We start from the raw sequence: 27,651 nt of genomic DNA on the forward strand, positions 1-27,651 counted from the left end.
CCATTCAATAAGATCTCGGCTGATCTGCTTGCGTTTCAACTTCCACATTCACACCAACTCCCAATAACCCTTAATTACCCCGGCTATCAAAAAATGCTGGAGATCACAGCAGGTCAGATAGCACTCAAAGAAAGAAAGCAAGCTAATGTTTCGAGTCTTAGATGACTCTTCATCAGAACTTATCCACCTCTATCTTAAAAATATTCAATGACTCCACTGCTTCTGATGCATAGAGTTCTAAAGTCCCAAAACCCCCAAAGTAAAAAGTTGTCTTCAGCTCTGTCTTGGAAGAACAACCCCTAATTTTAGAACAGCACCCTTTCTTCTGGCACATCCTATCAAGACCATTCAGGAACTTGCACACTTCAATCAAGTCATCTCTAACTCTTCTAAACTCCTGTGAAAGCATGCCCAGCCTATTGAACCGCATCTCATTTATCAACCTGCTCATTCCAGGTGTCAATCGAGTAAAGCACCCCTGAACCACCTCAATCCATTTAAATTCTTCCTTAAATAAGGTGACCAAAATTGTACACAGTTTTTTTTGCTGTGGTCTCACTAATTTCCTGTATAACTGAACCAGTGGCTCAGTGGTTAGCACTGCTGCCTCACAGCTCCAGGGTCCCATGTTCGATTCCAGCCTTGGGAGACTGTCTGTGTGGAGTTTGTACATTCTTCCCGTGTCTGCGTGGGTTTCCTCCCACAGTCCAAAGATGTGCAGGTCAGGTGAATTGGCCATGCTAAATTGCCCATAGCGTTGAGTGCATTAGTCAGAAGGAAATGGGTCTGGGTGGGTTACTCTTCGGAAGGTCGGTGTGGACTTGTTGGGCTGAAGGGCCTGTTTCCATAATGTAGGGAATCTAATCTAATCTAATCTAATCATAACATTCTTACTTTTGTTTTTAACTCTTCTCTTAATAAAGGATAGCATCCCTTTAGCCTTTCTGATTACATACTAAACCTGCAGTCATGCAACAGAACACAAAAACCCCTCCGCAGCTTGGAATTCTGCAGTTGCTATCCTGTTCTTTCTGTTCTTTCATTCTTCTTGCCAAAATGAACTATTTCACATTTTTACACATTATGCTCCATATGCCAGATTTTTGCCCACTCAATCAATCTATCTTTATCCATCTGCAACTTCCTTATATCTTCTTCACAAGATATTTTCCTATCTTGGTGTTGTCTGTGAGTTTAGATTCCTGGCCTTTAATCCTCTCATTTAAGACATCGATGCAAACTGCAAGTTGAGACCCAACACACATCCTTGCAAGACTCCGCTTGTCACATCCTACCAATCAGATGAAGAACCATTTATGTATACTCAGTCTTCTACCACCCAAAGTGCCAATCTTTAACCATGCTACCTCTATTCCACGAGCTCTGAGTTTCCACAATAATGTGGCATCTTAGAGTCAGAGAGTCATAGAGATGTACAGCACGGAAACAGACCCTTCGGTCCAACTTGTCCATGCCGACCAGATATCCCAACCCAGTCCCACCTGCCAGCACCCAGCCCTCCAAACGCTTCCTGTTCATATACCCATCCAAATGTCTTTTAAATGATGCAATTGTACCAGCCTCCACCACTTCCTCTGGCAGCTCACTCCATACACGTACCACCTTCTGCATGAAAAAGTTGCCCCTTAGGTCTATTTTATATCTTTCCCTTCTCACCCTAAACGTTTGCCCTCTAGTTCCAGACTTCCCGACCCCAGGGAAAAGACTTTGTTTATTTTTCCTACCCATGCCCCTCATAATTTTATAAACCTGTGTAAGGTCACCCCTCAGCCTTCGATGCACCAGGGAAAACAGCCCCAGCTTATTCAACCTCTCCCTGTCGCTCAAATCCTCCAACCTTGGCAACATCATGATAAATATTTCTGAACCCTTTCAAGTTTCACAACAGCTTTCCGATAGGAAGATCAGAATTGCACGCAATATTCCAACAGTGGCCTAACCCATGTACTGTACAGCCGCAATATGACCTCCCAATTCCTGTACTCCATACTCTGACCAATAAAAGAAAGCATACCAAACGCCGCCTTCACTATCCTATCTATCTGCAACCCCACTTTCAAGGAACTATGAACCTGCACTCCAAGCTATCTTTGCTCAGCAACACACCCTAGGACCTTACTGTTAAAATTACACTGACTCTAGTTTAGATTAGATTACAGTGTGGAAACAGGCCCTTCGGCCCAACAAGTCCACACCGACCCGCCGAAGCAAAACCCACCCATACCCCTACATTTACCCCCTACCTAACACTACAGGCAATTTAGTATGGCCAATTCACCTGACCCTGCACATCTTTGGATGGTGGGAGGAAACTGGAGCACCCAGAGGAAACCCACGCAGACACGGGGAGAACGTACAAACTCCACACAGTCAGTCGCCTGAGGTGGGAATTGAACCCGGGTCTCTGACGCTGTGAGGCAGCAGTGCTAACCACTGTGCCACAGTGCCGCCCACATGAGATTTTCCATACATGCAGCTCAAATCTCTAATGATGGATTCTAACACCTTTCCAATGAGACATAAAGCTAATTGGTTTATGGTTTCCTGCCTCTGGCCTTTTTCAATAGGATTACATTTGCTACTATCCAGTCTGACAGAGCCTTTCCGAAATTGAGAGAATTTTGGAAACTTAAACACCAACAGTTCTAACAGCTCCTCGATCATCTGTTTTATGAGCCCAGAATAAAGTCCATCAGACTCAGAGACTTGTCAGTCCACAGTTCCATTAGCTTATGTGGTACTGCTTTCCTCATGATTGTAATTTCATCAAGTTTCACTCACCTTTCCACATCCTGATTACAAGCGGTTACTAGAACAAACTAGAAATGTCATCATAAAGTCATCCTTTAAATGCAAAATAATAGATGTCTTCGCACTTCACAGCATCAAATCAAGACTGTTTATGTTTAAAGAATTAAGAGGAGTATAGAAAATTCATTAAAAAAATGCATGAAAAATTATCAGAGCCTGCTGCTGTGTAATTCAATGCTGTAAATACCTGCTGAAAACTGTCTCGCACATGGCTTTGATCTTCGGGATGGCAAAACTCGACAATATCCTTTCCCAGTAGCTCCTGATAAGAGAAGATGAATAAAAAGTATTTAAGTCAACAGAACAAGATTATTTGTCTCAGTGGTAAGCCAAGCTTGCAAATGGTTTCATTCTTACTGATTATAGTTAATTGGGTGGTTAATTGTATTCAAAGGTTGTGCTTTAACTGGTGTTCACTTTTGCACACGCTTTGGAGTAGACAGCCCAATAAATGATTTTCAATTTAACCCAGATCGCCATTTCCCTGAAGCTTTAATACCTTCTCTTGCCTTGGAAGCCTTGCTGGACTATAAATTAGAACTGCTCTATTCAATACTGAGTTACATGGAATACAGTAGACCAGATTTTCGCTACTGAGACTGACAGTTTGAGTTGGGAATTTTCTGACTCAGTAGAATCGCTTCAATTTAAGGGGACAATCAGACCTGATTTTTGCCCTTGGAGACAGGAACCAGATAATGTTGAGTCTTCTAACCCCAGGAGAGTGAAGCCATGCCACAGAAATAGGAAAGTGGCATGGCTTTATTCCATTTAGTTTAGAACTGTTCCTCTAGCTTTCATTCCTCAAATTCCTCAGTTGGCATGATCCATCATGCCAACTCATATACCCTCACCTACCTCCAGGCTCCCTCATTCACAACCCACACTCTGTCTACTCACGTACCTCACCCCTTCTGTTCCCCTTCATATTCCCTTACCATCTTCATAAGTCACTCATCTTTCACAGACCAGAGGAGCTGCACAAAGATGAAAATATAGCTGAAAAATTTAATACAGCCCTCACTCACATTTGATAGGTGAGAAAACCTCTCAATCTTGAAATTCAAAGATTTTAAAGCTTAAGGGATTAATCTGTCATAAAATCAAACATACGTTTATCAAGTAACTAACATTTAGAAGAGATAGTGATCTTATGCCATAATACATGTTTCTTTCCCACAACTTTAAAATAAGGTTGAAGCATTCGCTGTGCATTACAGTCACTGTATTTATACTATACTCCCAATATAGTCTCTCAACTAAAATTAAAAAATTTAAGAAATATGATAAGGAACATGCCATTCAGCCCACTGAGCCAGATCTGCCATTCTATCGGGTCACGGCTGATCTGATTGTGGCTTAACTCTACTTTCTTAACTCTCTTGTAAATCAAAGATCTGTCTAGCTCAGCTCTGAATATATTCAATAACCCAGACTTTAATGTCCTCTCTGGAAAAGTATTCTATAGATTAATGATCTTCTAAGAAAAGACATTCCTCCTCAACCTAATTTTTAATGGCCGATACTGTATTTTTAAACAGTGCCCCTAAGTTATTGATTTTCCTAATAGGGGCACATTCTGTTCGTCTCAATGCTGTCAAGAAATACAGCTTTTCTGATTAGTTCAGTTATGAATATTAAAGTCCCTTTTGTTAAAATGAGGCTGGCAGTTATAAAATTTACATGTAGTCTCAATAAGAACCATAAAAAAAAACAAACAGATAGGAACTATCTTTTATACAATTGAATCTTCATCAAGTAGATTTTAGTAATCTTCTGGAAATTCAAAAGAAAAAAAGCATTGTGAGCACTTAATAAGCAATATCAGTTTCAATCTGTTCTGTTGAAAGATCACTGGACTTGAAATGTTAACTGTTTTCTCTCTGCGGACCTGTTGAGTTTCTCCAGTAATCTGTTTTTATTTCATTTTTTCTTGAACAGGTTGACCTTCAGTCATTCTGCTCTTCAAACAGATATGTGGAAGAATTCAGATGAGAAGTGATCATCAGGTTTTTGGAAAAAAATATACATTGATGGGGGGGGGGGGGGGGGGGGGGAGCGGGGGGTGGTGGAGCTTAGATTTTCCTTTCATACAGTGAGTTGCTAAATACTAGAAAAGGAAGCATTTGTGGCTAAGAGAAAAGAAAAGGAGAACAGGACAAATTCAGCCTGGTCTCAGTCTGTGCTGGACAATTCTGTGGGGATCAAAGGTAAACTTCTATAGATAGCAGAATAATATCACTCACTACAAAACAACTGAAAGAATGTTGGCACAGAAGTCATCTGAAGTAAATACAGTATTTACATTTAGTGCATTCTGGATCTCCATCACCCTTAAACCTTTCCTCAGCACTATCCAAGCATGTGTCAGGGGTCCGTGAACAAATTGCAGCTTCATAGTTTCTCTGTTGACTTCAGTAATTGACAATAGGAACCATCTTTCTAGATGCGACTAATCAATATCCTTTGGTCTGATTAGGACTTACTGATTTTTGTAAACTGCTGACATAATTGTCCTCTGGGTGCACATACTCTGCACTACCTTGGAAAGTTTCATTATGCTGAAGGAACTACATAAATACAGTTGTTTTTGCTATTATAAGCCCTCAAACATTTTAAGCATTTTGAATAATGCAAAAACAGCTGGAGAAACAGAGTTAACTGCAGAAATAGAGTCAGCTAAATGCTGGTTCCTTTCAGGAAAGTTAGTTTTCCACAGAAAACAAAAATATTTGAGATTTTCTAACATATGATATTAGCCACAATTATTTTTGGCTTTATCCTTGCTTAAGTGAACAGCAAAACATAGTTCAAAAGAATTGCTCGGGAACAGATGACTGATCCAATATTATATGCACATATTGTGGCTTTGAAAAGATTAAGGATGATCAGTATGTTATAACCCACTTGGAAAAATCTACACTTCTGAAATTTCTCCAACTGAAAAAATTGAATCATTTATAGCTTTTTTTTTGGTTGCTTGATTAAAATTAACTAGAGCTAGTGTTTTGTTGACTGTTATCTGCATCTGGCTCATTGATGCTTGTTTTTGCTAACATCCTTGATGACTTGATTTGTCTAATGTTCAAAGCAATATAGTGATTTACTACTCAGCAAATTCAAGAAACACAGAAATTTGGTCTTTTATTGAAATTACAGTGTGTAATTTTTCCACAGCCATGATTTTCTACTGGATCTGGTTATTAATTGAAATCTGTTCATGAGGTCCTCATGATGCATTACATTTGCATAAAATGTAGCTGAAATTTCAGGTATTGCACTTACATGAAAAGTCCTTCAACCAATAATGAGATCCTCAAATGATCCTGCAAATAGATGAGCAAGGAACTAACCTGTGGCTGATAGCCAATGACTGTGATGCATCTATGATCCACAAACGTAAAGAGTCCATCCGAATTATGTCTCGACAGGAATTCTGTGGGAATGGCAAGACCATTCATATCCATGCACACTGGCGAGCTGGTTACCTTAGAAAGTGTATCAGAATTAAATATAAGTATCTTGCTCCTCCTTTCCTCAAATAGCACTAAGAAGTGACAGTAATGGTTTGTCTAGTTTGTTGCACTTTTTTTTTCCCCAAAGTTCCAAAACAATACAACAGCATATAAAACAGTAATTGCAGCTCCTGGAATTTGAGAAAATCACCTCCAACATCTAAATTACCTCAAAAAAAAAAGGAGCAGCTCTTACAGCCAGAAATTTTTCCCATCCTCCATCTTGGATTACCCAGAATCCTCTCTTGGCAGTATTAGGCAAATACTTTCGAAAGCTGATTGGAAGCAGATGTTCGCAGGTAAAGGGACGGCTGGAAAATGGGAAGCCTTCAGAAATGAGATAACAAGAATCCAGAGAAAGTATATTCCTGTCAAGGTGAAAGGGAAGGCTGGTTGGTATAGGGAGTGCTGGATGACTAAAGAAATTGAGGGTTTGGTTAAGAAAAAGAAGGAAGCATATGTCAGGTATAGACAGGATAGATCGACTGAATCCTTAGAAGAGTATAAAGAAAGTAGGAGTATACTTAAGAGGGAAATCAGGAGGGCAAAAAGGGGACGTGAGATAGCTTTGGCAAATAGAATTAAGGAGAATCCAAAGGGTTTTTACAAATACATCAAGGACAAAAGAGAAACTAGGGAGGGAATAGGGCCCCTCAAAGATCAGCAAGGCAATCTTTGTATGGAGCCGCAGAAAATGGGGGAGATACTAAATGAGTATTTTGCATCAGTATTTACTGTGGAAAAGGATATGGAAGATATAGACTGTAGGGAAATAGATGGTGACATCTTGCAAACTGTCCACATTACAGAGGAGGAAGTGCCAGATGTCTTGAAATGCTCAAAAATGGATAAATCCCCAGGTCCTGATCAGGTGTACCCGAGAACTCTGTGGGAAGCTAGAGAAGTGATTGCTGGGCCTCCTGCTGAGACATTTGTATCATCGATAGTCACAGGTGAGGTGCTGGAAGACTGGCGGTTGGCTAACGTGGTGCCACTATTTAAGAAGGGTGGTAAAGACAAGCCAGGGAACTATAGACTGGTGAGCCTGACCTCGGTGGTGGGCAAGCTGTTGGAGGGAATCGTGAGAGACAGGATGTAATGTACTTGGAAAGGCAAGGACTGATTCGGGATAGTCAACATGGCTTTGTGTGTGGAAAATCATGTCTCACAAACTTGATTGAGTTTTTTGAAGAAGTAACAAAGAAGATTGATGAGGGCAGAGCAGTAGATGTGATCTATATGGACTTCAGTAAGGCATTCGACAAGGTTCCCCATGGGAGACTGATTAGCAAGGTTAGATCTCCTGGAATACAGGAAGAACTAGCTATTTGGATACAGAACTGGCTCAAAGGTAGAAGAGAGAGGGTGGTGGTAAAGGGTTGTCCTTCAGACTGGAGGCCTGTGACCAGTGGAGTGCCACAAGGTTCGGTGCTGGGCCCTCTACTTTTTATCATTTACATAAATGATTTGAATGCAAGCATAAGAGGTACAGTTAGTAAGTTTGCAGGTAACATCAAAATTGGAGGTGTAGTGGACAGCAAAAAAGGGCTACCTCAGATTACAACAGGATCTGGACCAGATGGGCAAATGGACTGAGAAGTGACAGATGGAGTTTAATTCAGATAAATGCGAGATGCTGCATTTTGGGAAAGCAAATCTTAGCAGGACTTATACACTTAATGCTAAGGTCCTAGGGAGTGTTGCTGAACAAAGAGACCTTGGAGTGCAGGTTCATAGCTCCTTGAAAGTGGAGTCACAGGTAGATAGGATAGTGAAGAAGGTGTTTGGTATGCTTTCCTTTATTGGTCAGAGTATTGAGTACAGGAGTTGGGAGGTCATGTTGCGGCTGTACAGGACATTGGTTAGGCCACTGTTGGAGTATTACATGCAATTCTGGTCTCCTTCCTATCGGAAAGATGTTGTGAAACTTGAAAGGGTTCAGAAAAGATTTGCAAGGATTTGCCAGGGTTGGAGGATCTGAGCTACAGGGAGAGGCTGAACAGGCTGGGGCTGTTTTCCTGGAGCGTCGGAGGCTGAGGGGTGACCTTATAGAGGTTTACAAAATTATGAGGGGCATGGATAGGATAAATAGACAAAGTCTTTTCCCTGGGGTCGGGAAGTCCAGAACTAGACGGCATAGTTTTAGGGTGAGAGGGGAAAGATATAAAAGAGACCTAAGGGGCAACTTTTTCACGCAGAGGGTGGTACGTGATTGGAATGAGCTGCCAGAGGATGTGGAGGAGGCTGGTATAATTGCAACATTTAAGAGGCATTTGGATGGGTATATGAATAGAAAGGATTTGGAGGGAATGGGCCTGGACGCTGGCAGGTGGGACTAGATTGGGTTGGGATATCTGGTCGGCATGGACGGGTTGGACCGAAGGGTCTGTTTCCATGCTGTACATCTCTATGACTCACATTGTGATTGGAAGGATGATGATGCTTGGGGAGGATGATAGAAAGAGGAAGAGGCCACTCAATCCCTCCATCTTGTTTCATAATTCAACTACTGATTGATATCTTGCCTCCATCAACTCATCTTGATTTTATAACCCTTATCACCCTTACCTAACACAATTAATACTGGCAATTAGCAGAAAGGAGGAACCAAAATAGAAACATAGGAGTAGCAGAAAAACAAAAAAAAAAATCTAATTTACTCTTGACAGATTAGTGAACTATAAGTGTAACAGTGAATGCTGCATGATTTCACATGTGGGATATGTGTTGGACTCCAGCCTACAAATGCAGTAATGAACATTTTATGAAGAAGGCAGTACATAATTTGTTCAAAAGAATCTAATTCCTTGTGGCTAAGCCCACAATCTGTGTAAGGGAGACAATCCTCAGACATTTCTAAATGTTTGAAAACAGGAAACTACAAATACAAAATCTTATTTTGTTGCTCCCCGAGGTCTCTTCTGGAGGATTCTGAGAAACCAGATACCACATGGAAGAGATCTTATTGAACTGCCATTTTTGTTTCTTGATGAATACTCTGGTAAACAACTGTCAAACATCAACAACAGCAATCTAAATATGGAGATAGCGAGGACTGCAGATGCTGTAACGTTGACTCCACTGCTCCTGTGCTGCTTGACCTGCTGTGTTTTGTCCAGCTCCATATTTTCTCAACTTTGAACAGATGCTTATAAAAAGGATGAAAGGTAATTGACAGGTGCAGAGTTTCAAATCTATCCTGACTGCCTCTTTATGCTGAATAAAGTCCTCTGTGAAAGGGATATGGTCAGGTTCAACCCAGTAGTGGTGGATAATAAATCATAAAATTATCAGAATTATTTGGCAATCTTGTCAGACTAGCTAGAATAGGAAATGATAAAGACACCGCATTATATTCTAAGACTGCACAGTGTAGATCTAACCCATGTTACACATGGTATGAGCATACATGACATAGGCATGGACTATAAAATTACTTTTTGTTTTCCATTATTCACCTTGCCCTGCATATAAATTAGAAGTCTTAACAAAAGACATTGAAATGCTAAAATCAATAATCTTGATTTATATTAAAAAATAAAAGAAATTTTGTATTAAAATTCCACATTTGGAAATAAGTTTACCTTCATGACAACAGGTAAAGAAGGCGGTGCTGAGTCTGAGGGTTGGGACTGAGAAAAGGTGGGGGGAGAGGAAATGAGAAATCTGCATTCATCCCTTGTGGTTAGAGGGTTCCTAGGTGAAAGATTTGCCTAGAAACACTCCAACCACAAGGGATGAATGCAAATTTCTCCAGCTTTCTCATTTCCCCTCCCCCCACCTTTTCTCAGTCCCAACCCTCAGACTCAGCACCGCCTTCTTTACCTGCAATATTCTTCACGACCTCTCCACCCCCACCCCCTCTCCGGCCTATCACCGTCACCTTAACCTCCTTCCACCTATCGTATTCCCAACGCCCCTTCCCCCAAGTCCCTCCTCCCTACCTTTTATCTTAGCCTGCTTGGCACACCCTCCTCATTCCTGAAGAAGGGCTTATGCCCGAAACGTCGATTCTCCTGCTCCTTTGATGCTGCCTGACCTGCTGCGCTTTTCCAGCAACACATTTTTAAGCTCTGATCTCCAGCATCTGCAGTCCTCACTTTCTCCTATAACCTGGTGTTGTGTGATTTTAACTGTACACCCCAGTCCAACACTGGCATCTCCAAAAAAAATGACAATATTGATGACTTAGACAACAAGCAGACAGCCTAAGGATAAACAATACTGCTCAGAATTGTCGTAGGTTCTATTCTTAGTCTTGGTTGTGGCTACAGTTAAAGCAGCCTTAACATTCCAGGACTAAGGAAGAAATAAACATACGATTTCTTGCTCATGTACTGTTTAGTAATGCTATTGGAAAGTGCTGTCATATGGACATTGGCGAGGAGAAGATTGGGCTTGATTATCAGTGCTAGCTGTCTGGGCTCACAGGTCAGAAAAGGAATGTGGGTAAGGTAAAAGGACCACTCTACAGGAGAGAAGGGAAAACAGCTGGAATTTTTTTTTTAAGGAATTAAATAAATTCCCAAGTTCACCTCAGGGTGCTTTACTCCACCTCTTAGAGACTGGTTCTAAGAAAGTATTAGCGGAGAACTTGGTGAGTGTCTTGAATTGGTGCGGTGTTCAGCATCAGAACAAATTTGAAGGATAACCATAAATTAAAATAGGCTAGAAAATAAAGTCAACACAAGCTCACACTCAACAACACTGGTTGTCCTTTGTTCAGCAAACTGTCGCACAGGAACGTCATGTACAGGACGCTCTGATACAATAAGATTTGCAGGGCCATCCAAAAGTTAATTAATAAATTTGATTTCAATTTTGCTGGATTCCTTTTCAGTTTGTGTGCAATTATAGATCCACAGGAACTTACAAAAATCTGAACTGGCAGCTGCTTTAGGGGTCAAAGAAGCTTTTGAAAAAGGAGATTAAAAGCACATGGTGTAGCCAGTTTTCATGCTCGAAAATAATTGAGTGAACTGCAGAATTTGCGACAAAATATATCACCAGTGGCAAGTAGTACAATAGGTGACTTAATTAAAACATAAGAGCACAAAATATCATCAAGTCAAGCAGATAATGACTACACGTTGCCGGATTGGGGGTAACAATATCAAATATAAATAAAAATAGGATTACACAAAACTGGTAATTGAAATCGCAAAACATATTAAAGAAAGTAAAAGAAAACAAGTAATGTTGTATTTTGCATGGAAGCACCTCCCTTTCACAACTATTCTCCTGAATAGCGCAGTTCTAGAAGATAAAGACATTTGAAGGACAACTTCATACAAGTTCACTATGTGTGTTAAATGTAGACAGTAAGGACTTTGAAGAGAATGTTCCATACAGTCCGGGTTCTTTTCCATTTCATCAGACAACCTCCCAGAACTCTTATCTTGTGACGTTTTGAGTGGTTGCATGCTGCTGTGCACAGTTGGTAGGAATCTTTAGATTTTAGATTACATTACAGTGTGGAAACAGGCCCTTCGGCCCAACAAGTCCACACCGACCCGCCGAAGCGCAACCCACCCATACCCCTACATTTACCCCTTACCTAACACAATGGGCAATTTAGCATGGCCAATTCACCCAACCTGCACATCTTTGGACTGTGGGAGGAAACCGGAGCACCCGGAGGAAACCCACGCAGACACGGGGAGAACGTGCAAACTCCACACAGTCAGTCGCCTGAGGCGGGAATTGAACCCCGGTCTCTGGCGCTGTGAGGCAGCAGTGCTAACAACTGTGCCACCGTGCCGCCCACGATGGGACGGTCGTGGGCGGCACGAATCCTTGCAATATCAGAGATTTCTGCCGTATGCAGCAGCATGAATGGATTGCCACCACAACAGAAAACATAAGCAGTGAGGGAGCAGTATTCCATGGAGACGGGAGAATCCAGGTACAGCACTTCGAAGGGAAGGAAACAGAGGAAGATCACAGCATTAACTAGATTAAGAGAAAAAGTACGTCCTCTTCAACTGTGGGGGCAACAAAAAAGGTTGTTAAGCTGAATTGAGGAGGGTAAGAGAGGAGAGTGATGAGAGCAGAATTGTCGGACTGGATTGTGAGGAGAAGAACGGAGAGATCTGCAGTTATATAAAATAGAATATTTTGACAAGTGCATCAGATGCCTCTGAATTGGGAGGAATGATCATTAAAGTATGTTTTGGGAAACTCAGTTCTGATTGGTCTGTTGGAAACTCATTTTAATTCATTTCCTCAAGATTTACAAAAAAAGTTTGATGGGTGTACAAAAGTCCCAGTAGATTAGGAGAAGTAAAAGCCCCACTGCACTTTCAGTGTAAGTACCCACTTTAACATATGAGTTTATAATTTGCAATTGCTACTGCTTCTCTCTTACCGGCTGTAACAATTTTTACCAGCTAAGTTCATGTTTATGAACAGACAACGAATATTTTGCTTTCATTAACCATTTCCCTTTTAACCAAGGACGATTTTCCCTCAACACTGTTTCAACACAGCCTCTGTCACAAGCTGGACCCCTAGGTCATGCATGGATACAAATCACTAATCTAAAATCTGATGATTTTATTTGCGGCGAGAGCTAAGGTTCTGGTGTACACCTGATCTTGTGGGCAACATCCAACCTGACATGAAATGGTCAGTATTGGCATTATTTAGCATTGACTACAATTTAGATCTACATTTGACATCAACAGAAAGAATTAAAAACTATTTAGAAAACTGCACAGGCAGATAACAGATATTTTTTACATTCCTTAATTTTACTTATCTATTTACTGAGTTGCACTGGGCATTTGATAAAGTACCACATAATGACTACTAAGAAAAATGGAACCATGGAAAATGTAGGGGATAATAGACTTTCAGGGGAATGTAGCACGAACAGCCAAGTTTCTGATATCGAGACAGAGTCTAATATAATGAGGGGTATGTTGAGTTCCAAGCGATTGATTGTGTTAGGGGACTTCCTAGGAAAAGACTTAGACAAATGCTTCTGTGGCCAGCAGCGAAAAATCAGAACAGTGTAATGCCTCCCTGGTGCTAGGATCAAGGATGTCACAGAGAGGGTACAGAATGTTCTCAAAGGGGAGAGGGACCAGCAGGAAAGTCATTGTATACATTGGAACCAACGACATAGGAAAGGAAAAGGATGGGATTCTGAAGGGAGAGTATAGAAAGTTAGGCAGGAATTTAAAAAGGAGGTCCTCGAGGGTAGTAATATCTAGATTACTCCCATTGCTCGAGCTAGAGAGGGTAGGAATAGGAGGATAGAGCAGATGAATGCGTGGCTGAGGAGCAGGTGCAGGGGAGAAGGATTCACTGGAATCTTTTCTGGGGTAGAAGTGAACGGTACAAGAAGAATGGATTGCACCTGAATTGGAAGGGGACTAATATACTGGCAGGGAGATTTGGTAGAGCTGTTCAGGAGAATTTAAACTCCTGAGGTGGGAGGGGGATGCAGGGAGATACTGAGGAAAGAGATCAACCTGAGACTGGTCCAGTTGAGAAAAGAAGCGAGTCAAACAGTCAGGGCAGGCAGGAACAAAGCAGAGAACAAGGTAGAACTGATAAATTATGCTGCATTTATTTCAATGCAAGAGGCTTAACAGGAAAGGCAGATGAACTCAGGGCATAGTGAGGAACATGGGACAGGGTTATCATGGCAATTATAGAAACATGGCTCAGGGATGGACAGGACTAGCAGCTTAATGTTCCAGGATACAATGCTATAGGAAGGATAGAAAGGGATGCAACAGAGGAGGGGGAGTGGTGTTTTTGATAAGGGATATAGCATTACAGCTGTGCTGAGGGAGGATATTCCTGGAAATACATCCAGGGAAGTTATTTGGGTGGAAGTGAGAAATAAGAAAGGGATGGTCACCTTATTTGGATTGTACTATAGACCCCCTAATTGTCAGCGGGAAATTCAGAAATAAATTTGTAAGGAGATCTCAGCTATTTGTAAGAATAATAGGGTGGTTATGTAGGGGATTTTAACTTTCCAAACATAGACTGGGACTGCCATAGTGTTCATGGTTTAGATGGAGAGGAATTTGTTAAAAGTTGACAAGAAAATTTTCTGATTCAGTATGTAGATAGTTCCCAACCTTCTGCCATACTAGGTTTAAACTAGTATGGCAGGGGGGGTGGGAACCTGAGCTGTATGCCGGAGGTAAGAGTTGATGCAGATGAGGCAATAGCAAGAGGTAGACCAGCTAGTGGGAAGGATTTTCCTGGGAAGGAACCAAGAGACCAGTGTTTGCTTTAATGCAAGGAGTATCAGAAATAAAAGTGATGAACTTAGAGCATGGATCAGTACCTGGTGCTATGATGTTGTGGCCATAACAGAGACATGGATTTCTCAGGGGCAGGAATGGTTGCAGGATGTTCCAGGGTTTAGAGCATTTCAAAAGAATAGGGAGGGGGGAAAAGGAGGAGGGGGTGTAGCACTACTAATCAGAGAGGGTATCACAGCTACAAAAGCTTCCATTGTTGAGGAAGATCTGCCTACCGAGTCAGTATGGGTGGAAATTAGGAACAGCAAGGAAGCAGTCACCTCGTTAGGGGTTTACTACAGGCCCCCCAATAGCAGCAGGGAGATGGAAGAAAGCATAGGTCGGCAGATTTTGGAAAAGTGTGGACGTAGTAGGGTTGCTGTAATGGGTGACTTTAACTTTCCAATATTGATTGGAACCTCCTCCAAGCAGAAGATTTGAATGGAGCTGTTTTTGTAAGGTGTGTTCAGGGGGGTTTCCTAACTCAGTACGTTGACAGGCCGACGAGGGGAGAGGCCATTCTAGACTTGGTGCTCGGAAACGAGCCGGAGCAGGTAACAGATCTTGTGGTGGGAGAGCATTTTGGTGATAGTGACCACAACTGCCTCACATTCTACATAGCTATGGAGAAGGAGAGGATTAGGCCAAATGGGAGGATATTTAATTGGGGAAGAGGAAACTATGATGTGATTAGATATAAGTTAGGAAGCATGGATTGGGAGCAATTGTTCCATGGTAAAGGGAAACTGTTTAAGGAACAGTTGTTGCAAGTGATGAATAAATATGTCCCTCTGAGACAGGCAAGAAGTGGTAAGATAAAGGAACCTTGGATGACGAGAGCGGTGGAGCTTCTCATCAAAAGGAAAAAGGTAGCTTTCATAAGGTGGAGGAAGCTAGAGTCAAGCTCAGCTCTACAGAATTACAGGCAGGCGAGGAAGGAGCTCAAAAATGGTCTCAGGAGAGCCAGGAGGGGGCACGAGAAAGGCTTGGCAGAACGGATTAGGGAGAACACAAAGGCATTTTACACTTATGTGAGGAATAAGAGAATGGTCAAAGAAAGAGTAGGGCCGATCAGGGATAGCATAGGGAATTTGTGTGTGGAGTCTGAGGAGGTAGGGGAAGCCCTAAATGAGTTTTTTGCTTCTGTCTTTACGAAAGAAACGAACTGTGTAGTGAATGAAACCTTTGAAGGTGTGCATGCTGGAATGGATAGAGGGAGAGGAAGTTGATGTGCTGAAACTTTTGTCAAACATTAAGATTGACAAGTTGCCAGGCCTGGACCAGATTTGTCCTCGGCTGCTTTGGGAAACGAGAAATGCAATTGCTTCGCCACTTGCGAAGATATTTGCATCCTCGCTCTCCACTGGAGTCGTACCTGAGGACTGGAGAAAGGCAAATGTAATTCCTCTCTTCAAGAAAGGAAATAGGAAATCCCCGGCAATTACAGACCAATAAGTCTCACGTCTGTCGCCTGCAAGGTGTTAGAAAGGATTCTGAGGGATAGGATTTATGACCATCTGGAAGAGCATGGCTTGATTAAATGCAGTCAACATGACTTTGTGAGGGGCACGTCATGCCTCACAAACCTTATCGAGTTCTTTGAGGATGTGATTAGAAAAGTTGATGAGGGTCGAGCTGTGGATGTGGTGGATATGGACTTCAGCAAGGCATTTGTGGGTGGCACGGTGGCACAGTGGTTAGCACTGCTGCCTCACAGCGCCAGAGACCCGGGTTCAATTCCCGCCTCAGGCGACTGACTGTGTGGAGTTTGCACATTCTCCCCGTGCTTGCGTGGGTTTCTCCGGGTGCTCCGGTTTCCTCCCACAGTCCAAAGATGTGCAGGTCAGGTGAATTGGCCATGCTAAATTGCCCGTAGTGTTAGGTAAGGGGTAAATGTAGGGGTATGGGTGGGTTGCACTTCAGCGGGTCGGTGTAGACTTGTTGGGCCGAAGGGCCTGTTTCCACACTGTAATGTAATCTAATCTAATTTGATAAGGTTCCCCATGGTAGGCTCATTCAGAAGGTCAGGAGGAATGGGATACAGGGGAACTTAGCTGTCTGGATACAGAATTGGCTGGCCAACAGAAGACAGCAAGTGGTAGTAGAAGGAAAATATTCTGCCTGGAAGTCTGTGGTGAGTGGTGTTCCACAGGGCTCTGTCCTTGGGCCTCTACTGTTTGTAATTTTTATTAATGACTTGGATGAAGGGATTGAAGGATGGGTCAGCAAGTTTGCAGACGACACAAAGGTTGGAGGTGTCATTGACAGTATAGAGGGCTGTTGTAGGCTGCAGCGGGACATTGACAGGATGCAGAGATGGGCTGAGAGGTGGCAGATGGAGTTCAACCTGGATAAATGTGAGGTGATGCATTTTGGAAGGTCGAATTTGAAAGCTGAGTACAGGATTAAGGATAAGATTCTTGGCAGTGTGGAGGAACAGAGGGATCTTGGTGTGCAGGTACATAGATCCTTTAAAATGGCCACCCAAGTGGACAGGGTTGTTCAGAAAGCATATGGTGTTTTGGCTTTCATTAACAGGGGGATTGAGTTTAAGAGTCGTGAGATCTTGTTGCAGCTCTATAAAACTTTGGTTAGACCGCACTTTGCATACTGCATCCAGTTCTGGTCGCCCTATTATAGAAAAGATGTGGATGCTTTGGAGAGGGTTCAGAGGAGGTTTACCAGGATGCTGCCTGGACTGGAGGGCTTATTTTATGAAGAGAGGTTGACTGAGCTCGGACTTTTTTCATTGGAGAAAAGGAGGAGGAGAGGGGACCTAATTGAGGTATACAAGATAATGAGAGGCATAGATAGAGTCGATAGCCAGAGACTATTTCCCAGGGCAGAAATGACTAACACGAGGGGTCATAGTTTTAAGCTGGTTGGAGGAAAGTATAGAGGGGATGACAGAGGCGGGTTCTTTACACAGAATTGTGAGCGCATGGAATGCGTTGCCAGCAGCAGTTGTGGAAGCAAGGTCATTGGGGACATTTAAGAGACTACTGGACATGCTTATGGTCACAGACATTTGAGGGTGCATACATGAGGATCAGTGATCGGCACAAAATCGTGGGTTGAAGGGCCTGTTCTGTGCTGTACTGTTCTATGCTCTATGTAGATGTACCTAATAGAAATGGTGCAAAACTTGACCTACTCTTGGGAAGTAAGGCAGGGCAGGTGACTGAGGTGTCAGTGGGGAAGCATTTTAGGGCCAGTGACCATAATTCTATTCATTTTAAACTGGTGATGGAAAAGGATAGACCAGATCTAATAGCTGAAGTTATAAATTGGAGGAAGGCCAATTTTGATGGTATTAGACAAGAACTTTCAAAAGCTGATTGGGTGCAGATATTTGCAGGTAAAGTGACAGCTGAAAAATGGGAAGCCTTCAAAAATGAGATAACGGGAGTCCAGAGACAGTATGTCCCTGTTCGGGTGAATAGAAAGGCTTGCAGGTGTAGGGAATGCTAGTTGACGAAAGAAATTGATGGTTTGGTTCAGAAACAGAAGGAAGCATATGTCAGGTATGGACAGAAGAGATCAAGAGAATCATTAGACAAGTATAAATGCAGTAGGAGTATACTTAAGGGGGAAATCAGGAGGGCAAAAAGGGGACATGAGAGGGCTTTTGCAAATAGGGTTAAAGAGAATCCAAAGGATTTTTACAAATACATTAGGGACCAAAGGGTAACTAGGGAGAGAAGACCAACAAGACAGCCTTTGTGTGAAGTCACAAGAAATGGGCAAGATATTCAATGAATATTTTGCATCAGTGCTTACTGTGGAGAGGGACATGGAAGATATAGAATGTAGGGAAAATAGATAGTGACATATTGAAACATGTCCATGCTGCGGTGGAGGGAGTGCTGGATGTCTTGAAACGTATAAAGGTGGATAAATTCCCAGGACCTGATCAGATGTACCCTAGAACTCTGTGGGAAGCTAGGTAAGTGACTGCTGGGCTCTTGCTGAGATATTTGCATCATCAATAGTCACAGGTGAGGTGCCAGAAGACTGAAGGTTGGCTAACGTGGTGCCACTGTTTAAGAAAAGTAGTAAGGACAAGCCAAGGAACTATAGACCAGTGAGCCTGACGCCGATGGTGGGCAAGTTGTTGGAGGGAAGCCTGAGGGACAGGATTTATATACATTTGGAAAGGCAAGGACTGAGAGGGGAAAGATATAAAAGGCACCTCAGGGGCAACCTTTTCACGCAGTGTGGTGCGTGGATGGAAACCAGAAGAAGTGGTACGATTGCAACATTTAAAAGACATCTGGATGGGTATATGAATAGCAAGGGTTTAGAGGGATATGGCCAAGTGCTGGCAAATGGGTCTAGATTGGGTGGCGTATCTGGTCGGCATGGATGAGTTAGACCGAAAGGTCTGGTTCCACACTGTACATCTCTGACTCTACGACTTTATAAGGGCAGCATGAATCCAAGCAGCCAAGGACAGACAGATCAGAAAAGATCTGAATGGCCATATTTCCGACCGGACAGAAGTATGCAGAGATGTCCTCCCGGCTTGGTGTTAAGTATTAGGCATGGCATCAATTACATCCACAGAATATATAATTTCAACATTTACAGATGACAAATTTTGGAATTGTGATGAGCTCAGAGGAAAGCAATTTAGGATGCCACAGACTGGTGAAATGAGCAGGTGAAATTCAATGTTGACAAATGTTAAATGACATCTTTTGGAAGAGAAAGAGGTGATAAAGCATGGCACTGAAAAAGGCACAGCAAGTCAGGCACCATCTGAGGAGAAGACAGTCGATGTTTCGGGCATAACTCTTCTTCAGTCCTCATTTTCTCCGAAGAGAAAGAGTAAATTAATGGTATAATTTTAATGAGTGTGCTGGAATGGGGACACAGGAGAGTCCACAAACCTAGAGCAGGCATTTGGTATCCTGGACCTTATCAACACAGGCAGGGAGTACAAACACACGTAAACTAAAAGAACAAGTTTATAAATCATCAGTTAAACCTCAGTTGGAGTATTGTTCATAAAGCAGTGATACCAATTGCTAAGAAATGTCAAAGTCTACAATTATTCTCCCTAAAACAGAAACAATTGAGAAAGAGGGAGCTGTATAGAGTTGTTAGCAAAAAAACCTTGTCGGCTTTTAATGGGAGGGGAGTTATTAACCAGAAAACCCAGATTTATGATAATTGATAAATTCTAGGGTTGGAGGAGAACGCCAAGCAACCTTCTTAGTGAAATGTTATGGTCAAGAGTAAAATTCCGAAGAGGGTAGTGAAATAACATTTAATAGCAATGTCAGAAATAGAATTAGATATCTCCTTTAGAATGGGAGATTTGGCAGTGCTAAGGGAACAAAAAACAGAACTGGGACTAATCAGATAGCTCTTTCAAAGAGCCTGAATATGGTGTATTGCATAATTCTATGTTAAAAATCTGCTACTTCTAACAGAACAAGGCAGTAACCATTGCCAATTACAACGTAATGCTTAAACGATTAGTGGAACTTGTTCTTAATTAATTACACAACAAAATGATTCTAGGATTTCTGAAAAGTTGCCTGGTATTAAATTTTGGATTCTGTTCTTAATTTAGAACCAACCGCATCGGAGAACCTCGACATTTAAGAAAACAACAAACTTTAACAAATTTCATTAAAGCCAATTTGCAACTTTGAAGAAAAACATTTTAGAAGACCAAAAATATTTAGAACAGCACTGCATTGTGGTTATTCACAACAAAGCAAACAACTATGTGACAAAGAAATTTTAATCTTTGGTAATCAAAACTTCCTCCCTATTTGTTGATAATTTCTTTTCTTTAAATGTGATGGCATAGTGCCTCAGGAACATTTTATTTGTTATGCACAGAATTGTCAAATATCATACAAATCCTATCTTTCTGAGCTTCCATCCCCTTTAACAAGTGTGTCTCTGAAACCGAAGACTTGGATTGGCTAACTATCATTTTATTCCCAAATTGCTCCTCTTTTCAATACACTATCATTTAATGAAAAATCAATATTATGATTGCAGCAATGGTTAGTGTGATTTTACAGTTGTTTTTCTCAAAACAAACTTTGTACATTCATTTTCACCTCTTGGCTCTATTTGATTAAAATGATACCAAAAAAGAGCAGGAATAGCCTTATGGCCTGAGTCTGCTCTAACATTCAATGACTGGGGTAATCTTGGAACTCAATTCCATTTTTCTGCAAAATACCCAAATCCCCATTTTTCCCAGTCAAAAAAAAATCTATACATTTCAATTTTGAGTATATGCATCAACTGAATATCTATGGCTGTCAAGGATAGAAAATTCCAATGATTCATAACATTTTAACTGAAGAAAGTTGGTTATCTCTCATTCTTAAATGATTCATTCCTTATCTAAGACTTTGGTCCCTAGTTCAACAATGTCTACCCAGGAAAAACAATGTCCAATTTCCAAAGAATGTTATAGTCGCATTATGATCTCCACCTATTTTCCTAAATTCCAGAAGTATCAGCCTAACAAGGAGGTCATGTGACACAGTGGTAGGTGCTCTGCCTGAGTCAAAAGCTTTGGGTTTAAGTCCCACTGCATGACCTGACAGCCAGAGGTGTGTCATGCTGCTGCCAAACTGATGGGAGTATCAATGTGTAAATCCTTGCAACATACAACAGTGATAAGCAGTTAGAACAAGGGAATTTCTTGGTCAGTCATGTGATGTAAAGAAATTTTAACCTCTATAATGATTGTTCATAGCTCCAGGCTACAACATTAATGCAAAATAATTATACAAGACTACTTGGAAACTAATGTGGATCAGAGTTAAAAGGTGTGGCACTGGAAATGCACAGCTGGCCAGGCAGCATTCGAAGAGCAGAAGAGTCGACATTGCAAGCATAAGCTCTTCATTAGCTGGTGCCAACAGCATGCATTTCATTCCTCAGGGTGGATTTGGGACCTGTCTCCTTGACTGTGGGTGGAGACAGTGGATCAGATCAGTCTAGAGACAGAACTGAGAAGTGGAGGGTCGGTCAAACTGTTCAATAACTCAGAAGATAAAATTTTCATCCACTTTGCTGCCTTCAAGACATGTATATCCTTTCATAGATTAGATACCAATTTTGTGCATTGCATGTGTCATCTCATCACGACTAGCAAGATTTGCATACTCTAATATAGAGTCATAGATGTACAGCATGGAAACAGACCCTTTGGTCCAACCTGTCCATGCCGACCAGATATCCCAACCCAATCTAGTCCCACCGGCCAGCACCCGGCCCATATCCTTCCAAACCCTTCCTATTCATATACACATCCAAACGCCTTTTAAATGTTGCAATTATACCAGCCTCCACCACTTCCTCTGGCAGCTCATTCCATACACGTACCACCCTCTACATGAAAAGGTTCCCCTTTGGGTGTCTTTTATATCTTTCCCCTCTCACCCTAAACCTATGCCCTCTAGTTCTGGACTCCCCAGCCCCAGGGAAAAGACATTGTCTATTTATCCTATCCATGGCCCTCATAATTTTGTAAACCTCTATAAGGTCACCCCTCAATCTCCGACACTCCAGGGAAAACAGACCCAGCCTGTTCAGCCTCTCCCTATAGCTCAAGTCCTCCAATCCTGGAAACATGCTTGTAAATCTTTTCTGAACGCTTTCAAGTTTCACAACATGTTTCATATAGGAAGGAGACCAGAATTGCACGCAATATTCCAACAGTGGCCTAACCAATGCTAGCCACTTTGCAAAAAAGGTCAAGATATCAACTTAGACAAAGAATATGTGTAGTTATTAGTTAATAAAATCTCAATTTTTATTTTGCACAAATCTAATTTAGTTTCTAGTTAGCAAACTACAGTGGCGCACTGGGCCAGTGGCATAATGGATAAGGCATGTGACATCAGATCAGAAGATTGTAGGTTCAAGTCCTACCTGGTTCGAGTGTAATGTGCTACTTTGACCGCATTGCAGTCAGTGGTTAGCAATGCTGCCACACAGCGCTAGGGACCAGAGTTCAATTCCCGCCTTGGGCAGCTATCTGTGTGGAGTTTGTTCATTTTCCCTGTGTTTGCCTGGGTTTCCTCCGGGTGCTCCAGTTTCCTCCCACAATCCAAATATGTACAAGTCAGGTGAACTGGCCATGCTAAATTGCCCATAGTGTTAGGTGCATTAGTCAGGGGTAAATCTTGGGCAGGGGAATGGGTCTGGGTGGATTACTCTTTGGAGGGTCGGTGTGGCTTGTTGGGCCGAAGGGCCTGTTTCCATACTGTAGGGAATCTAATCTAATCGAAACACCTCATGTAATTGGAGTTCTGTAGTTGCCAGTTTTAAGCTGGATATTACAAAGCTTTCAACGAAAGAACAGCTTTCTTAAGAGCCAGCTGAAACTGGATTCTCATAAGTGAGTCAGAAAGGGCTTTTGTCTTAGAAACTTAGAAATTCAGTCAGCAAACACAGTTTGACTTAAGACTGAGTGTGTAGTTGTTGAGTAAGAAAGTTTAAGTTTTTATTTCATACAAATCTAATTTCACTTGCGGTTGGCATTAAACTGAAATTTAGCACTTAAATTATTGAGTTGTCAGCCAAAAGCAGGGTTTAAACCAGGCTTCCAGTGAAAAGTTAGTTTAATTAACAACCAGCTAAAACTGGTATAAAGACAGTTTGTTTCTATTGAAAAAAGAACAGTTTCAAAAACAAAAGACTGAAGGATTGCTGCATGTTTGAATGCAAATAGCCTGACGTTCATTGTAAGCATCATTTATGTAGCTGTTTGTGAACTAGGAGAACAAGTCTGTAAACAAGCTGGAACCAAGGATTTATGTACAAAGTTTTGGTTAACAACAAGAAACTAAATATGGACTAGCGACCAGTTATCGATGATTAAGGACTTCTGCCTGCCAATAACCATTTGATTCATTCTTGGCTAACTGAACAGCGCAGGGATGTGAATAACATACATAGAAGCATTCGGACCACCAGCAACTCAGGAGCTCTCTCTATACTCTGCAGAAAATGCCACTTTAAGACTGAAGAAAACCAATATATCTTTCGTTCAGCAGTTGTTATAAGTGGTAACTTAATACGTCAGAAGCCTTTCATAAGTGAACCAGCCACCTTATGCCTCTCACAAACTAGTGAAAGTATGGAGAGGGATTACTCAGAAGCAGTGTTCTGATCAGTAGAAGGTCATAACAATCATCCTCAGCGATCTTCGTGAACAGAAATAACTGAACCACTTCCCTATTTTTCCCTCTGTCTATAATCCTTGTGATCAGGTTAGGATTAGTGAGCGAGTGCATTTGTGTGTGCACGTGCACGCGCATACGTGTACAAAGGTGTTAAGAGTTATAAGTAGTAAAATTATATGCTAACAATTCATAATTGTTTACCTGCAGCTACAAGCCAATTACATGAAATAAATAGTAATTCTTTGTTAGGTACAGAAACCTGTACATGTTTTTTGTCAACGTGGTCTAAAAGAGAAGTAAATAGGGACATTTTTAAAATCTACAACTTTTATGATAATTCCAGGAAGATGGGGATCAATTTATAGCATGCTACCTCACTGAGGTGTCCGACTGGATCCTTATTAAACGACTCAGAAAGGCCTTTTGTCTCAGCAGCCTATTTGTTATGAAGTTGAAGGTGTGTACTGTCTCAGAGTACTAGAAAATTGAAAAAATGTAAAATTTGGCTGTGAAATAGATATCTGAGTTGGTTATTGTTTTGACAACTATTCGAATTTAACCAGCTTAAATTATGCCCCAGGATACTAAAACCCAATCGAGTTTGAAATTATTGTTTTGCCAACTTCGAACCAATGAGATGATCTGATGCTGGTGATATAAAAAAAAGGCAGGCTTTTTGAAAATCAGACAGAGCAACTTCCATCAAAAGAGAAATACCCAAGACGTTGAAATACTCTCTCCATCAAAGGTACCTTTTCGTATGAAACATCTTCACAGTAAGAAGAAAGATGACGACTCAGGGAGATCTTCAGCCGGAAGAAGAAAGATATTGAAGATGAAAGCCGCTGTATGATTTTGAAATTAAGTTGATATAATTTTAATAAGTGTTTTACTGGAACAGTATATTGTTATTGAGTTGGAGGCTGGTAATAAGCAGTTAAGAGAAAGGAGGGCTTAGAGTTGTGAATAGTTGTTTAATGTTCATTTTTAGAGTTCAAGAATAAATTGATATTTTTTTCTTAAATAGAAGAACAGATTACAAGGCAAGGTGAGCTTTACTGGGTGTTTAGTTGAATAAACAGTAGGATTCACTGCCATGTCGTAACAATATAAAACTAGCCAAGTTAGTGCGGACTTGCAATAGAGTGTGGCAATTAAGTGATTAAGGAAGTTCAGGGGAGGAAGGGAAAGAGGTGTTCTGTTGCATTTATTTTTCCTAAATTCTTTCAGGAATTGTTTCTGACTCTGCTACAGGAGAAGCTAGTTATTTGGGGAGGATCTGGTAAGTGACTAAGATTTATTCAATTCCTAAGCCATTCCTGATGAAGGGCTTATGCCCAAAACATTGACTCTCTTGCTCTTCGGACGCTGCCTGACCTGCTGTGCTTATCCAAGGCCACCCTTTAAGACTCTAACTCTCCAGCATCTGCAGTCCTCACTTTCTTCTACAGCAATACGGTATATAAAAATATATCTAAATATGAAATTGAATAAATTAAGTAGCTCCTTAGAACACATTAGGGGCTCAGTGGTTAGCATTGCTATAGCGCCAGGGACCTGGGTTCAATTCCAGCCTCAGGCAACTGTCTGAGTGGGGTTTGACAATCTTCCTGTGTCTGCCTAGGTTTCCTCTGGGTACTCCAGTTTCCTCCCACAGTCCAAAGATGTACAGATTAGGTGAATTGGCCATGCTAAATTGCCCATAGTGTACAGGGATGTGAAGGTTAGGTACATTTGTCAGGGGAAATGTAGAATAATAGGGTAGGGGAATGGGTCTGGGTGGGGTACTCTTCAGATGGTCTGTGTGGACTGGGGCCAAATGATCTGTTTCCACACTGTAGAGATTCTATGACATTAAGGACGGCATAATGGTAATGAATAAGCTTCGCATGGTCAGGAAGGAGAGGTCAGATCTGGAGTGAGACACAGCCTGAGTAAAAGTATAGTTCAGGGAATTCAGAGGCAGTATGGGAATTCGGTGTAGAGGCAAAATGGTACCTTTCGCTAGCTTTTTTGGCTCATATCCTGTTTAAAACAGGATAAGTTGAAGCCCAGAAATAGGGACCCAGCAAAGAAGAGTAACTTCACAAGTAGACCATAAGGTTATCTGTTAGTGACAGTCAAATTAGTAGCTTTCTATTGGTTACTTTCAGATTGAAGGTAAGTAAGGAAAATGTTTATAGGCTACAAACTAAAACATCATTATGAAATCATTAAAACTCAAATTGAGAACTAAGTAATTAAATGGAGATATAGCGCTAGACAATATGTTGTAACTGCATGATGTGGGAGCTGGTGGGCCCAATTGTGGTTCATAGGTTCATCTGTAGCAAATGTTGGTTGCTTGAGGAACTCTGACTCAGAGTTGATGAGCTAGAGTCTGAGGTTTGAACACTGCAACACATTAGGAGGAGGAGAGTTTCTAGAGGCAGTCGCACACTTTAGATTAATTACCTTGAATTTGGTTAGTAGTCATGGACAGGAGAGTGTGACTACAGGTAAGAGTTGAGAGTGTGGTGCTGGAAAAGCACAGCAGGTCAGACAGCATCCGAGGAGCAGGAGAATCGATGTTGCAGGCATGAGCCCTTCATCGGGAATGAGGCTTATGAGAGATAAATGGGAAGGGGTGGGGCTGGGGAGGGCGGGTAACTGAGAGTGTGATAGTTCGATGAAGGTAGGGGTGATGATAGATTTGAGAGGAGGGTGGAGCAGATAGGTGGGAAGGAAGGTGGAAAGGTTGGAAAGGTCAAGAGGGTCATGGCGGGTTGGAAGGTTGGATCTGGGATAAGGTGGAGGGAAGGGAAATGAGGAAACTGGTGAAATCCACATTAACACTGTGTGATTGAAGGGTCTGTAGGCAGAAAATGATGCATTCTTCCTCCAGGAGTTGGGTGGTTAGGGTTTGACGATGGAGGCGGCCCAGGACCTGCATGTCCTTGGCAGAGTGGGACAGGGTGTTGAAATGTTTGGGTTTATTTTGTGCGTGTATCCAGGAGATGTTCTCTGAAGTGTTCTGCAAGTAGATGCCCTGTCTCCCCAACGTAAAAGAGACCACATCGGGAGCAAAGGATACAGTAAATGACATGTGTGGAGGTGCAGGTAAATCTCTGATGGATGTGGAAGGCTCCTTTGGGACCTTGGATGGAGGTGAGGGGAGGGAGGTGTGGGCACAAGTTTTGGAATTCTTGTAGTGGCAGGGGAAGGCGCCAGGAGGGGAGGGTGTGGTGGTGTGGGGCATGGACCTGACAAAAGAGTCACAAAAGGAATGGTCTTCATGGAATGCAGATAAGAGTGGGGAGGGAAATATACCTCTGGTGGTAGGGTCTGTTTGTAGGTGGCAGAAATGGCAGGTTCTGTCCTTGTTGCGGTTGGAGGGCAGAGGTGCAGATACGGCGGAGGCGGAGGAAATGGGGATAAGGGATAGCGTTTTTACAGGAGGCAGGGTGGAAGGAGGTGTAGTATAGGTAGCTGTAGGAGTCGGTGGGTTTGTAAAAAATGTCAGTTTCAGTTGGTCACCGTTGATGAAGATGGAGGGGTCCAGGAAGGGGAGGGAGGTGTCTGAGATGGTCCAGGTAAACTTAAGGTTGGGGTGGAACGTGTTGGTGAAATTGATTAACTGTTCAATCTCCTTGTGGGAGCACAAGGTGGTGCTGATGCAGTCATCAATGTAGCGGAGGAAAAGGTGGGGAATGGTGCCAGTGTAACTGCGCAAGGTGTACTGTTCCACGTAGAAGAGATAGGCATAACTGGGGCCCATGTGGGTGCCCGTGGCTACTCCTTTGGTCTGGAGGAAGTGGGAGGATTCAAAGGAGAAATTATTGAAGGTGAGGACCAGTTCAGCCAAACAAATGAAAATATCAGTGGAAA

General features: G+C 42.0%; 1 protein-coding gene across 9 annotated transcripts in view; it reads right to left on the reverse strand.

Moving 5' to 3' along the window:
• The window catches only part of arnt2 (aryl hydrocarbon receptor nuclear translocator 2), a 476,833-nt gene that overhangs the window by 213,906 nt on the left and 235,276 nt on the right, over nt 1-27,651 (reverse strand). For all 9 annotated transcript variants that reach the window (XM_087981308.1, XM_043677623.2, XM_087981306.1 and 6 more), the window contains 2 exons: nt 6,186-6,320; nt 3,020-3,094 (listed from right to left, as the gene is read on the reverse strand). In XM_087981308.1, the coding sequence (XP_087837434.1) occupies nt 3,020-3,094; nt 6,186-6,320 (210 nt within the window). The remainder of the gene's footprint in view (nt 1-3,019; nt 3,095-6,185; nt 6,321-27,651) is intronic.

This window comes from Chiloscyllium plagiosum, unplaced genomic scaffold (genome assembly GCF_037043375.1).
Source record: "Chiloscyllium plagiosum isolate Xiang-an unplaced genomic scaffold, Cpla_swu_hap1 HiC_scaffold_39, whole genome shotgun sequence".
NCBI lineage: Eukaryota > Metazoa > Chordata > Chondrichthyes > Orectolobiformes > Hemiscylliidae > Chiloscyllium > Chiloscyllium plagiosum.